The 15,414-nt window shown below is 34.7% G+C and overlaps 1 protein-coding gene across 22 annotated transcripts in view; it reads left to right on the forward strand.

Annotated features, from left to right (window-relative positions):
- The window catches only part of RIMS2 (regulating synaptic membrane exocytosis 2), a 457,720-nt gene that overhangs the window by 265,824 nt on the left and 176,482 nt on the right, over positions 1 to 15,414 (forward strand). For 17 of the 22 annotated variants that reach the window (XM_035316491.1, XM_035316483.1, XM_035316490.1 and 14 more), the window contains 3 exons: positions 78 to 208; positions 2,617 to 2,788; positions 3,374 to 3,527. In XM_035316491.1, the coding sequence (XP_035172382.1) occupies positions 78 to 208; positions 2,617 to 2,788; positions 3,374 to 3,527 (457 nt within the window). Of the gene's footprint in view, positions 1 to 77; positions 209 to 2,616; positions 2,789 to 3,373; positions 3,528 to 11,035; positions 11,063 to 15,414 lie in introns of all 22 variants that reach the window. The other 5 variants (XM_035316481.1, XM_035316485.1, XM_035316482.1 and 2 more) reach the window with 1 other exon arrangement.

A 15,414-nucleotide genomic window follows, 5' to 3' on the forward strand; every position in this document is an offset into this window, starting at 1 on the left:
AGCAAAATTAATTTTAAAGTTCAATATGGTGCTTTGTTGTAGAAATGAGTTCACTAATTAATATTTTCTCATTACAGATAAAACTATGGTATGACAAGGTTGGTCATCAGTTAATAGTGACAATATTGGGAGCAAAGGATCTTCCTTCAAGGGAAGATGGGAGGCCAAGGAATCCTTATGTTAAAATTTACTTTCTTCCAGACAGAAGGTAGGGTGAACAGAACAACAAGGAACGTTTCAGTAAGAATTAGCCTGGTACTCAGATGGCATGCACAACTGAGCTTAATGGTCATAAACTTATGGAAAAATATCACAGTTTGAAGTTAATTGAATGTTCTGTGTAATAGTGGTTTGTCTTTGGACACTGAATGCTAACTCACTTTCACTGTGTATTCTATTAAATACTGAATAGAAAACAAAAGGTAAAAGTAAGTCATTGCATGAGGAACTGTTATTTGCAAAGCATGTTGTTAGTGTTGTATAATGCCCTTATTTTCTATGACAGTTATTCCTGTATAACACAAAGAAAATGCTGCAAAGGTAGGTTCACAGATTTCTGGACTCATCAGCCGAGCTGTTTTGTGTGTCCTACACTTAAGAAGGAAAAATTTTGACATCCAAAACCCAATAGATTTCATACCACTCTATTAGTGAATTAAGGCTGAAGGAGACTTAAACTGGGCAAGTTACTGAGAATTCCCATATGCAACTTTAAGACTTTTCCCAAAGCAAGGATTTAAAGTATTTTGAAAGACACTGCTTTTTTTCATCGTATGCCATATGAAAACAGGAGAATCTTCTGTGACTGCATAAATTTCTGTGTAATTTATAAAAAGGTTCTGGTAAGTTGTCCTGGATTGAACAACATTTGGACTGATGGACTAGATTCTTAGTTTATTCAAATTGCTGTAGTGTGCATGGAGATGCTAAGGCTATGCTAAACTGAGTATCAGGTGTGCTAAAATTATCTTACTTGCTTTTTGAACATTAATGAAACTACCAAAAACGTCTTTGTAATACTTCACTGTAAACTCTAATAACTAAAAATACATATGAGAAAGATAGTTAATTAAATAATGTGGTTGTGCAGTTACTGAAAGTTACATAACATGAAATTTTTATTTTATAAAAAATCATGTTTCACAAGAATTATTTCATCTTCTTCCCGTTTATGTGAAGTATTCAGAACTTTAATTATTCCTTGTGTTTTCTACCACATACATAAGAATAGGCATGCTGTCTTATTGAATTAGGTTGGTGGGTTTTTTTGCTTGTTTGTTTGTTTTTCTCCTGGCAGTAAAATTCATTTTCCTTCACTTAGATGTAAAAGCTAAGTAAGCAAAATATATTTCTTGTATAAGAGAAGGAAACGTGCTAGAGGTAAAATACGCTTAAATAAGTCAAGCATTTAATTAGATGAAGATACAGAACTCTCTTTGATTAAACAAATTTGATTGGAAAAGCTTGTCCAGTATAACTTATTTTAGTTCTCAAGGGTAAACAAATTTTAGTGTAATAGAAATAATTGCATTATTTGCTTTAACAATGTGTCTAAAAATATTACTTCTTAGTTAATAGATTGACCCAGTTTCTAAGTAATAGTTCAGAAATGCAGTAACTATATTACAGTTGCAAGTACTTCCAAACTTCATTGCCATATTAAAAAATCTACATAAATTAATACCACAGCTCCATTATGCAGCTATCAGCAGGTTTAAAATTAAGCATTGTTCTGAGAACTCTTCTCGGTATTCTCAATAGAATGAGCGTGGGAGTTTTCCAGTGAAGCTCATTTCCATCAGAAAATATTAATTCTTTCAAGCAGAAATGTTCTGAGAAACACTTTGCTTTCAACAACACCCATGAGCCCAAGCCAGGACTTTCCTGGCAGCCTTACATGAGGCTCCAAAGAGTCGGGCCCACCTTGCAATGGAAATCTGCCTTCAACCTGGGGACCCAAAGGATTTGGAGAGCTGTTTTGAGAACACTATTCCTGCCACTGTTGCTGGAAGAATTAATGTAACTCATTTTCAGGGCTTCTGGTTTCTTAGCTGTGCAGCCCTTAGTCAGGAGCACCCCGCGCAGAAAAGCCCCGCGCTGCCAACAGCTCCCCGTGTATGGGGCCAGCTGCTCCCTCCTGCTCTGCACCTTTGGGGCCAGCCGCTGTAGGACTAGAAATTTTGAGTGAACCGGCTGGCTCAATTATCTGAAATGCATTTTTTTGCTGTGCCCAACGTTGTCTGCATATGTGTGCTCATGGGAATTCCATCTACAGAAGTATATTGCTTTATAAAAACTCCATGTTTGCTGCTTGCAAAACAAACTTATTAAAACATTTCTGTCTTTCAGGGAATTTCCTAAAATTGAAGTTGGCATGTGAACTGGGAATTCAGCTAACTTTAGGTTTTAATGTCAAGTTATGAATTATCCTCAATACATGTGCTGAACTTAGAATTTGTCCTTAATGGTTAAACAGACATACATTATCATACTACTTCTATAATACTACACAATCTGGTTTAATACTTGCTGCTTTCCACAATATGCTTATTACAGCTTAATGGAATTAAATTAATGTAAATCAAACTTTTAAAGTATTTGATTGTTTTTTTGCAGTGATAAAAATAAAAGAAGAACAAAAACAGTAAAGAAAACATTGGAACCTAAGTGGAACCAGACATTTATTTATTCTCCAGTGCATCGGAGAGAATTTAGAGAACGAATGTTAGAAATTACTCTTTGGGACCAAGCACGAGTTCGAGAGGAAGAAAGTGAATTTTTAGGAGAGGTATACAATTACTGTTAGTTGTTATAGGAATACATTTGTTCACACATCCAATATACGGTGTTTTTCAATACAATAACTAAATGTAGCAAAGCAAAACTGGTTTAAATTGTTGTATTTGTCTTTATTTCATTTAGTAGTGTTTGGCACATAGTATTGATACAAGATTCTTTCTGTATTTGTTCTGTTTTAATAGCAGGATGCACATGGTTTCTCAAATTCTTTGAGAACTGTTTAATAAAATCCATATTATGCATACTTTTATTTTACCAGAATATTGGAATGTTGCTGACTAACTTGCTACAAAATACTTGGCTGCTGTTAAGGTTGTCATAAGGTAATAAAGGTCTGGTGAAATATTTTGTTATATTTGGCTATATAAAGGCACAGGAACAGCTTTCATATTAAATGCAGAATTTTTTAAAGTGCAGAAAATTTTTAAAATGCAGAAACCTTTAACAAACTCCTTAACTTATAAGACAAACTCCCTAACAGTAAGAGAACAATAGAATAAAATTTATGAACACACGTATTTTAAAAAGTTGTTATATAATGCTTTCCAACTTTTAATCATTTTTTCTATTTTAGATTCTTATTGAGTTAGAGACAGCATTACTAGATGATGAACCTCACTGGTACAAACTTCAAACACATGATGTCTCTTCATTGCCACTTCCCCATCCCTCACCATATTTGCCACGCAGACAACTCCATGGCGAGAGTCCCACACGGAGGTTACAAAGTAGGTTGTTTATTTTATACGTGGTGCACGGTTCTATTGAATTAATATGTATGTATTAATATAAGTATGTTGAATTCTTGTAGATGGGAAGCTGACAGAATTCATGTGTTCATTTCTAGCTGTTCTGAATTGGGTCATTAAAGATTAGTGATGAGAGTCTAATGTGTTAGAAATAGTAATACTGAACACTGTGCAACACATGATTTTTTTTCTTATGAGACAACCTGGTCCAGATCCTGAGCTTGAGCAAGTTATCATGGTCTTCTGCAGCATGCTGGTTTTATCTGGAAGTCCCATCTCTCCTATGACATTTATCATTTCATTTTTTAATCAAAAGAGAAAGTGCAGTAACTTTCTCTTTACCTCATACTTTTTAAAGATAAAATGACCTGTATATTTCATAATATGTAATTAAAGTGATACCGTGGCCTAGTGCCTTGTTTTGATACTATGCTATGTGGTTATGTTCACAAATGGAATGTGTCTTAGAATTCTCTTTTGGAGAGTTCGGTATAGTCAGGATAGTTTGATGTTACCAGTAGTTATGCTGAAAATAGTATACATGCAATAGATACATAAGAATAAAACTGTATATTCTGAAACTCTGTTTCTTTAATGTTTCTTTGTTTTTTTAGTTTAACTGCTCACTACTCTCAGTCCTTCAAAGTTATCCTTCATGGAATGAACTTTATAGCGTATCAGTTGATACTGAAAAAATCTAAAGGAGAACTATTTCTAAAAATTAATTGAATTTTGTATGGTCATTGTATGTGAGTGAGTGTGTATGTGTGTGTATATATATGTATATATTAACACACACACACTTGCAGAAGCTTATGCCTGTGTAGGCACACAAATAAGCTTGCATGTCACGTCTCCTCTACTAATCAGTTCCTTGTATTAATAGTAGTTGGTAGTTTTTGTGTCTGTGCACTAGATGTTAAGACGGATTAAAATGCTCCATATCATAATATTCTGAGATAGATGCTTTAACTTATAGTTGAAATCAGTAGCCTTCAATCTGTAGGACTGTACTTATCCAAAAAAAGGGAAAAAATGCTAGTTAACAGGTAAAGAGCTCTTTTTGAATTCACTACTCGTCAGTCTGCTCAAGGACCATTAATGTTAGTAAAGTTTTTAAACTATTTTTCTTCTTTATTTTTTTCCATCTTGTAATGCTTAATTTTAGAAAGTTAAAGCTTTAATGTAAAATTACTTTTAAAGACCAGTTGAACATTTCAGTATCTGTATGTGAAATTTGTGAAAAAATATTCAAAAAATATTCCATCTAGCAAATAAATCCTGTTTATTAATTCCCATCCCTGCATTAAATAACTGCCATGAAGAATGAAGCAGTAACTACTTTATTTTGGAAAAGATTCATAATGATACTTGATTAGAGATCTGTTTAATGATACTGATACAATTTTTTTAGTCAGTGAGAAGTTTTTAATACTTTCTTGTGATTAACATAACAATCTTACATGCCTTTCTGGAAATGCAGAGGGAAGGGAAGGACTTACCAAAACTTCTGGTTTGGTGAAACAGGAAGATCTGATGTAGAAATCCTGCTTTGCAGTGAAGGATTGTGCCCAGAGCAATAGTTGAACACCTTACGGTGTTCTACAAACTTTAGCCAAAGAAATAGTATAAGATATTCACTGTGATTGCTGGAGAATTCTCATGTTCCTCTGATGTTCATGCCTACTGAGATGGGGATTCCATCAGGAAGAATTTTCTCTAGTGTCTTGGGAATATATTAACTTCTTGAATGCTAGTGTGTCATATTATCATTCTCAATTTAAAAAGATAGTTTTATGTGTACAAGTATAGAGAACAAGGCCTCTTGAAATTAAAATCCCTCCTTGTTTGGGACTGGAAAGGAATCCAAACAAAAACTTTAGACCCAGTCAGAGATCTGCAGTTGCAGCAAAATCCATATAGCAAAACATACCTTTTTTTGTGAATTGGTTTCACACCTCTGAAATGATTGTCCATTGCCTGGTGTTCAGAGAGGTGGTGGAATATCCTGGAGATATCCAGGGCAAGGCTGTAAGCAAAGCAGTGTAAGCTGGCCAGGTTTGAAAGAGGTATTGCAGCAGATGATCTCTAAATAGTCCCTCCCAACCTAAACCGGGGACTGATGAAGGGCAGACAGCACATCTTATGACTTATACCTCTAATACATTATTAACAACATATAGAAGTCTGGTTGTTTTACTGTTTTTTGGAGGTTTCAAAAGAATATTAAGCTAAACTTAAGATCGCTGTGTTTCTTCTCTCTGAAGCTCTTTTTAGGTCCTTCATTAGTCTTGTATAAGATGTTAGTAGATTTTTCCAGTGGCACATTTTGACAGTGTGCAAAACAAACAAACAAAAAAATCCAGAATGAAGACAGGGCATGTCTAGCAAGTGTACCTGTCTTGTTCAAAGCACTTTTTAGAGCACTTAATGTTCTCTTAAACTATAAGCTGATTTCATTTATCGGGGCTGCAAAAGCTGTCTTCAGCTTCAAGAGCAGTTCAGTCCTCCCACCTTTTGCTCACTTCTGTGATGTTTCTACATATAGAATTAGTGAGTACAGTATGAAGTACTTTATTGTAGTCCCCAAAATTTGTTATTGTGAGAAATACCAAGAGATTTGGAATTACAAGGTTGTTTGTCATTTGTATAAATACAGTTCTACAAATCTAAGCTTTCTTCATTATTGTCAAGCTACTATAAATACATATATTTGAAGACAATACTGCAGTGTTATTCTCCGAAGCTAGTTTAAAAGAACCACCTACACTTACCACTTACTGCTATTCCCTTTTTAATATCCCTGAATCTCAGCATTCCTGAAGACAGGCAAGTTGTCAGCCCTGAAGACTGAGCTCCCATATATGCAGATAGCCAGTAGCACAGTGCGAGCTTCCCACAGAGCCCCATATGCCATTTTTTTAGGAACCAGCTTTCAAAGAGAGACTGTAGCTTAGTTTCTGCATCTGTTTATCTCTCAGGATCTTTGAGTGGGCATTATGTTGTGGTACAGAGTGATCAAAGCCAGCTGTCCATGTTCTTTCCCAGTCCTGTGGTCCATACAATCCATTAACCTCCTAGCGATGAATGACCATTTTCATGCATTTTCCTTAGGACTGTATTATGAAAGAAAAGAAAATACTTAGAAATACTTAAAGAAAGCACAGAAAAGAAAGAAAATACTTAGAAATTGAAACTAATATAGCACATAGGATTATGACTTACTAGGTCTTTCAGCTAATTATATATCAGTTTTTCATAAACTGGCTGGCTTTTATCCAATGAGTGTATGTTAAATTTTTTCTTAATGAAAGAATGAGCTTTTTCATTTATCATGCTGGACGTCTGAACTGAACTTTTTAAATGTCTTCATTTTCTCTAACATTTGGCATAATATCTGCCATAAATCAAGAAGTCCAGACAGCATTAACCAGGGTCATAGGCCAACTGAAATTATTTTTATATTGCCTTTGAAAAGAGACTGTAAACAGAAAAGAAAAAAAAATCAAAAAGATTTGAGAATTCCTCTAGTTGGTTAGGCCACAGTATTTATTTTTTCCTTCTTACGTTAGGTAAGATGCAGTAAATTGAGTGGTTCTATGTTTCTACGGATAACATTGAAATTTGATGTGATTTGGATACTGCATTGATAGTTGTTCAGTAGGATCAATGGGATAGCAGCAGGGATTTTGCCATGGGATTGCAAATTGAGAGGAATTACTTCCTCTCCGTGTAGCCCAAAATACAGAGACAGCAAATATCAATTTGAATCTGAAACAGTCTTATTCAATCTTTTACAGTTATGTCCACGTTAAGTGTGCATTTGTGCAATGTGGTCTGATACTGCTTAGTTGATAAAGAGTATTGGGTTATTGTATATTTTGGAGAAAAAACAATTTGTTGCTGTTGTTGTTCTGTATTAACTCTGAATTTGTTTTAGAGGCAGATTTCATTTCTTTGTTTTACTTCAAGAATTTTAAGAGTTTCCCTGTCACTAGTTTTCTAAGTCAGATTTTTGCAGCTTTAAAAACAAACTCGATGAATTATTGTTCTGAAGATCACAGAGTGTGGGTGGATAATGCTTGTAACAACAGCTAAATGCCAAAAGAAAGGAAAAAAAAAAAAAACTGTAAAAACAAACATCTTTAGGTCTCTAGTTACAGCAGAGAGACCTATGCTGTAATTGTACAGCAATTAATTGTGATGAGAGTGCACAATCTGGTTTGAAAAAAGTTTTATATTTTAAACATTCTCAGTAACAGATAATTCATGTAGTGAATCTAAGTGAGATAAACTGCTGAAAACAAAGTCTGAGAGGTTTTCAGAAATGGCAGTGTTTGGAAATCAACATCTGGATGTCCAAAATTGTCAATCAAATGATACTTTGTCCAGAATCACAGGGTAAGAAGTATTGCACTGAGACTTTAACATGCTAAAAGTTTTCACATACAACTAGAAACACAAAATCAATAGAATAAATTCACAAGTAAAGGATTTTATTGCTTACTAATTTTTGAAAAACAATTTAGATAGACTCGTTATTGTTGGTTGCTGAGGTTTTTTATCTAAAGTTCTGAGGTTTTTTATCTAAAGTTCTGTGGCTGTCCCATCAAATCAAAGACGAATTGAGTGTTATAACTCATAATTCAAGTCCTCTCTTCCATTATTTAAATGTTAAAATTTTCAAGCCTTTATTGTAGAACATTTAGAGCTACATTTAGTACCAAAATTATTACAGTTTAATAATCATTAACTATGATGTATCTGAAACTTCACCCTCTGAATTCTGAGCCCCTGCATTAAAACCTCAGTATTCCAATGGAACCTAGTGACTTCCTTGGAACTCTGTAGAGTTTCATTTTCCTGCAGAATCAGGATCTTGCTGTCTCAGCAATTTCCTTGTAATATGTTGTGAATATGGTATGTCTCTATGATAATTTTAAATCAATGTCACTGAGTCTTACTTGAGGGAATTATAATTATGCTGTTCACTAGCAGGTAAGTGAGTTTACTTAATGGAAGCATACATCAGTGACTTTTTTTTTTCAAATTATTATATGGAGCATTTTATGGTCAGTGGCACAGACCACAAATGGTGAATATATTATTAAAAAAATTACCTTAGAGAACATTAACACTTATTTTTCTCTTTCATGCTTTTTCCTTATTTTTTCTCTTTCTTTTATGGAGCACAGCCCTTGGGCATGTTTTCTTTGTTTGCATGCATTGATGTTATGTTCATAGAGTATGTATATATATATACCAGTATTATATTAACTATACACCTATGATTTATTTATTATATTTCTTGTACATCTATGGTTTATTAAATACTTTAATAAAAAGGTATTTAACATGATACAGGGGTGTCTGAAAAGGCCTTAAACTATCAAAATATTTTATTTTTCCTAATTAAAAATAGAACCTTACTTGAGGAATTCTCTGATCTTTGAAAAATTAAAAATAAACTTTATTAAATAATTAAACTACAAAAATATTTGAAATCCTGTCAACACTCTGAAGCAATTTAAGAGAATTTGAATCTTGCTTATTATTCTGCTGCTCTTATTCCTTAACAGAATCATGTTACTAAACCATCATGTAATGACAGAAAAGCAATGTTCTCCGATGAAATAACTCAGTGAATAGGGTGAAGTAACCTTGCTTAGCAGTGGATAAATAGCTAGTCAGGTGACCTTTAGAAAGATTCTAAAAGAGGTCCATACAGTATCTTCCTTTTCTGGCTGAAGTTAGTGGTTATTATTATTATTATTATTTTAATTGTCGAAGTGTAATTAAGCATCTTGCATAATGGTTCTGATGAAGTCTTCTAATGAATTGAATTTTGTTCGCCTTTCTGTGTTGTAACCATATGGAACAAAACATGTCTTCTCTAGTTCTTGCTCCAGAAGAACTCAGTATAATCTCAGTATTTTTATATTCTTGTGTTCTTCAAGAAGATCTAAACTTCTAGAGATCTTGCCAGAAGTTTAATTCAGAAAGTCCATCTTTTTTCATTATGTAAATAGTTCTGGATTGTGTAATAGATTTTATTTTGGCCTTTGGTGATTTTCTAATGTTACTGGAGCAAATGAGGAAACTTCCTCATACTTAATTTTTCATAATTTTATAGCCAAATATGAGTCAGTCTTTCATGAAATTAATAACTGGTAGAGATTTGTACCAACAAATGCAAATATTAAAGAAGTTATCCACTAAAGCTCACATCTAAAAGTTTGCAAATGATGCTGAAAAAATCGTAAATAAAAAAAAAATTTGAAAATTATGTAGCCTAATACAGTTCTGGAGCTGAATGACAAAAAACAATGATGTTTATCAAGAGACGCAATTAGAAGTTAGAAAGAGTCAAAAATTTCAGGTAGTAGATGATTTAGTGATACTGTCTACATATTAAAATAATATGTAACTGGAAGTCAGAAAAACTATGACTTGCCAGAAGGGACCTAGTCATTCAGTGAATTTCTGACAGCACCAGTTGGCGAGAAATGGGTATTTTATTTTTCCTCGAACACTGTCATATCTTGTCATCTGAGGTGCATCTCATGGACAGTCACACTTACTTAAATGGCATCTGTGAGCATTGTGAGAGCGAGTTAGTATTTGTAAACTGCTGTTCACTTAAAAGTAAAAACATTCATAATGTCTTGCTAATGTCAGGAGAGTATTCATATTATTCAGACATCCTGGCTTCCTCCCTCATGAAAGTCCCATTTAAAAAATCTACAAATTTACAGATGGAAAGTAGTATTACACATTTCTGTTTATGTCTGTATCTTTGCATACTATTATATTACCAAGTTTAGAAAAACTGGTATGGCTGTATGGAAGGCTAAAATATTTAAAACAGGCAGACTCAAGGAATGCAAACAATTACCCAGATCTTGAAGGTATTTAATCATTGTGCTCACATCAGGAGTCTTAAGTACACTGGTAACAAAACCATGTAGATAAGCTACTCATGTATGTACATACTTAACCACATCAAGGCCATTGACTAGCTGGAGACAGAAGATTGACTTAAACATCACTACAGACTCTGTTAAGTTTAAAGTTAGATTCATAGCCACATCTCAGGAAAGTTCTGCTAGTAACTTCCTGCTGAGGTGCCAACAGCAGCATACTTTAATTTTAAAGGTAGCAAATCATATTGTATGTCTACTTGAATATACATTTTGCCCTTAAAAAGTAAAACATTTGCTTATAGTAAATGGGCAGCTGCACTTCAGAATCAGAAATGACTAAGTACAGAGTATAAATGTTGATTCAGAAGAGGTTGGCATTTTTGTGGTTTAATTTCTCATAACTGGTTGAGTTTTTTTCTTTTGAAATGTGGCCTACAATATCAAATTCTTCAGTCTGCTTGAGCAGATGCAATGAAGTTTAAGGTTCTGACCATCCCTGTTACATGTAGTAGCGATTCACGTATTTTTCCCTGACACTACTTCATTTCAATATTTGTTTTCCAGATAAAGGCTTATATTCATATAATTCAGGTAAACTTTCAGCATGCCAGAAATGCTTATTGCTCCCATTATACATGCAAAATTTAATTTGGTAATTTATTGGTGTGCTTTTGCTACCTATTGTGCAGATGCTAAATTGCTTAAATGTTCCTTGGCTCTTCATGTCTGCTCTTCAGCCATAGGTCCTTTGTTGGCTTTGTTTCTTTGTTCTTAATGTCTCAGCATTGATATTGGAGCAGTATTGTAACACTGCTTGCTTTGTTTGCCTTTAGTTTAGGTAGAGCTTTGGTAGGTAAACTGTAGCAAGCTTTATTAACTATACTAGGAAAATGCTATTTTGCTTAAGCTATGTTGAAAAGAACACTGTTGTATTACAGCTGTTTGAGAACTAGTGTAAGTATTTTTAGAATACAAATATGGGGTAAGTGAAGTTCTACCAAAAGAAGTATTTGTACTGGTACGTGCATCTACAGTTTAATATTGCTTTAAATCCCCAGTTACAGTTCCAGTTGCTATATCTGAGAAGTTTCCCTTAATTAAACATAAATAAATTCATAGTGTAAAGTTTTTACAAGCTTAGATTTTGTAACACATTTCATGTGGGACTTTTTTCAGTTCCTACAGTTTTAATTATGGGAATCTCATTGAGAATTGGTTCATCTAATTATCTTTCATTAAATTTGAGATGAAACACACATTGTTGAGAAAATAGAGCAAAAATTGTGGTAGAAAGAGGAAAAAAGAAAAAAGCAGGATGCTTTGTAAGATCGGCACTAATAAAACCTAGTTTCCATTACATCTACTCTTAGTCTCCCACATTTCTTCTGGTCTGTTCTCTCCTGAAATAGCCCCAGAACCCTTTTATGTCCTATGATATGTTCACATGGGAGTAGATCATGTTTGCTGGGTCTAGCATGGATTCACCACTTGTGCACATGTGGGTTCACCACAAGTTTTACCTTGATTGTGTTTCCATTCATGGGTTCTGATTTGTATCATACTCTTCCATCCAAGAACCATTTTCAAACATCTGTAGGAACTTAATTAAATTTATACCTTCCTGGCAATTCAGCTGAAATTGGTTGAAAACTTAAAAAGACACTATAATATAGAGGACGATGAAGTGACAGATTGACATGCAGACAGCAGGACTGCATGACAAATTTTACACTAAGAACCTTCAGGCACAAACTAGATGAATATGAGAGAGCAAATTCTTAAGACAGCCATTGAGAGACTGATTTTAGAGTTGCTTATGTGTCAGCTTTGAATACAGAAGAAAAAAAAAGTGGCAACGCTAAGTTACTTTAAGTGGTTGTGAAGGCCTTGTGTAAGCTTCAGGGAAGGAGATTGTATAAGCATGCTTCAATACCCTTTGTTCCCCCAAGGAATTCATCAAACCACGTAGAAGGTTCCTGCATGGGCAGGATCCCTAGCTCGGGAGCTCTTTCTTCACAAAATTGCATAAAGATGAAAAATGGAAAGAAACTACCAAATCTTATATTCTTTTTCTGCTAATAGAATGTAAAAATTAGAATAGTAAAAAAAAAAAAAAAAAAAAAGTAGGAAAATAGTAAAATTTAAATAGAGATTTATTTATTTATTTATTTATTTAATAGTGGAAATAATGTCTGTAATGCTTCTTAGGTGGTTGTTTTTTTCCTGAGCCCTACAGTGATAGCTACAGTGCAGGTGCCATAAACTCCTAGCTCAGGTGTGTATGTGCTCTTGTGATGTGCTGTGGTGCTGGGTGGGATGGTAGCTTGTACAGCAATGGTTAACATGGGAGGGAAGAGAATGCTGAGGGTTATTAAGTTCTGGAGAGGTTCTCCACTATGCCCAGGATAAGATCTGTCCCTGGAAAGCATGCTTTTTTAAACAGTTCAAGACAGTTAAACCAAAAAATGTTGAAGTCAATGAGAATATTTCTCTTGATTTCACCAGTGTTGGGGTTATACTGAATTAAAGCATTTTTTGTGTGGTTTACTAGGTAATTGCACAGTATGGCATCTAGTTTGCTTTGAGTTTGTGACTGTAATAACCATTAATCCTGGTAGAAAGTCAAAAATCAGCATTAACAGACTGTTACCACCCAGTTATCACACAAATTGTAATAATATCCCTAAGAATTTTTCATTAATAAACTAAATTCCTCTACAGTGGCAGTGAGACTTAATTAAAGTGATTCCTCATGTTTAAAATCCATCAAGGACAAAGTTAATAATATACAAAGCATTGGCATCAGTGCGTTTATATGATGCACCCACCCAGTGTCCCAGGTGTTACTCTTACCCAGGTGTCCCAGGCTCAAACTCTTTACAGAATTTTTAATTTGTTAGAAAGGATTTAATCTTCTTATGTTTGAAATATATACCATATTACATTAAATATTTGTTAAAAACTTTCAGATATGCATAAAAAATACTAAACAACAGTTCATTAGCAATAGTCTTTTGGAATAATTTGTTAGTGAGAGGTTTCTTCATCACATTTCCCAGAAGAACTATGAATTGTACTTTCTCTGCTTTGTGGACAGTAGTTCAAATTAGTTAGGTAATGAAGTGGTATTTTCAAAAGACACGGTTAAGGAGGTACCGAAGCCTACCTTTTCAAATTTACATTGTCAATAGGTTAAAAAGAAAATTACCAGCTAGAATATATAGCAGATGAAATTACTCTTGCAAAATTTATGAGAAATCTTAAACTAAGCTGCCAGCAATTATACCAGTATTTCGGATGCTCAATTCAATAAAGGATTTTGACCTGTGGACCTTCTAATCTGTTCAATTTCTGCAGTTAATGGAAGACATTTCAAATAAATTTAATCTTATTACTTTACAGAAGTTACATATTCCAGACAGAACTTCTTGACATGACATATTTAATAAACATGCTTTCCTTCCTCTGTTCTTCCTGAAAACATTGATTTTGAAAGACAAAACCAAGTAATAGATCTCAATTTAAATTGCTTTTGACTTCTTAGCCAGCGTTTAAAATCACATGTGAAGTAAATGAAATATTACTTTAACATGATTATTTTTCAGTTATTTTAAGTCTGTTAGTAGTTAGTCTTGGCTTAAGGTATCCTCTGTTTGAGGAGGTAGAACAGATGATCTGACGTGAACAAGCTGCGCATCTTCCCTTACGCAGAGAAAAAGGGTTTGTATTTAATGAATGTCAGCTGTCACGAGAGACTGTCCTCTTTGTGGGAGCAAAGGCAACTGCGGAAAGGAAGCCCTGAAACCTGGTTCTTCCACTGACTGTACTCTTTCTCTATGCCTGTCTTAGGCCAGGTCTTGGTCCTGGCCCATTCACTTTCCCTGTGCCACATCTTTTCCCAAGAGCTTAGGCGTATGGTGGGGGTGAAGAGAGAGGTCTGTATATAAAAAGAGAAAAGGGTCTCTAGGTCATGGAAGGTGGTTTGGAGTTCTGCTACTGGGAGATTCTGGAAAAGGTGGATGGGGTGTTGAGGGAATAGAGAAAGAGAACCCCCTGTCTTTTACACCTGTGGTCCTTTGAGGCTTCTCTCTTTCTACAGGATGTATCCTGTGACTACTAAAGTGTACAGTTCTAGCTCTGCAACTGGGAAGTCTTCAGCCCACTGTCACAACAGTTGGCTATTTTCATCCTCAGAGATGCAAATTTTTTCTCCAGAATATGGAGAAATATAAAACTCTAAAAATACAGTAAATCGGATGTATTTAGCTGTAAATATAAACATAAATAAAACCAATCTCAGTCGTAATTAATTAGATTCATTCATAAGGATGAATTAGATGATGAGTGAATGACACTCAGTTAAATCATAGTTGATTCAACCCTTTTATGTCTTTCTTAATACAGAGCTTTTCAAACATCCATGTGATGAACAGCAGGCTGTTCAGTTGCCTTCATCTTCCCATTCTCCAGCAGAAGCTGAGCGATGCTGTTGGCGTCTCCACGCAGCAGCCACAGTCCCACAGCCAGATCAGAAGCAGGGCTACCAGAGAGGCCAGAATCATACTGCTCTTCTCCCCCTTTGGGGGCTTCTGCCTCCAGCCTGTCCCTAGCCAAATCCTGGCCAGATTAGTGGGGATCTCTTCCTCCCTGTTTGGTCACAAATATCTTCTGTTTTATCTAATGCTCTGAGTTACTGGCTAAGGAAAATGGAGACTGATGGCCATAATCTTTCTTCCTCACTGGCATGTATATCATCACCACAGCAGTAGAAGACTCTCTGCTGCGAAGAGCAGCAGGAGCAGCATCACAAGCAGAGTGGATGCTCTTTCCTTGGAATGCAAGAGAGATTTTCATTGAGCCTCTATAGTACTATAATTAAAAAAACACATCAGATTGTATATTGTCCTAGTCAGACTTAATTGCTTTTTAGAAACTTTCCTGAT

Source organism: Oxyura jamaicensis, chromosome 2 (genome assembly GCF_011077185.1).
Source record: "Oxyura jamaicensis isolate SHBP4307 breed ruddy duck chromosome 2, BPBGC_Ojam_1.0, whole genome shotgun sequence".
In the NCBI taxonomy this organism is placed as follows: domain Eukaryota; kingdom Metazoa; phylum Chordata; class Aves; order Anseriformes; family Anatidae; genus Oxyura; species Oxyura jamaicensis.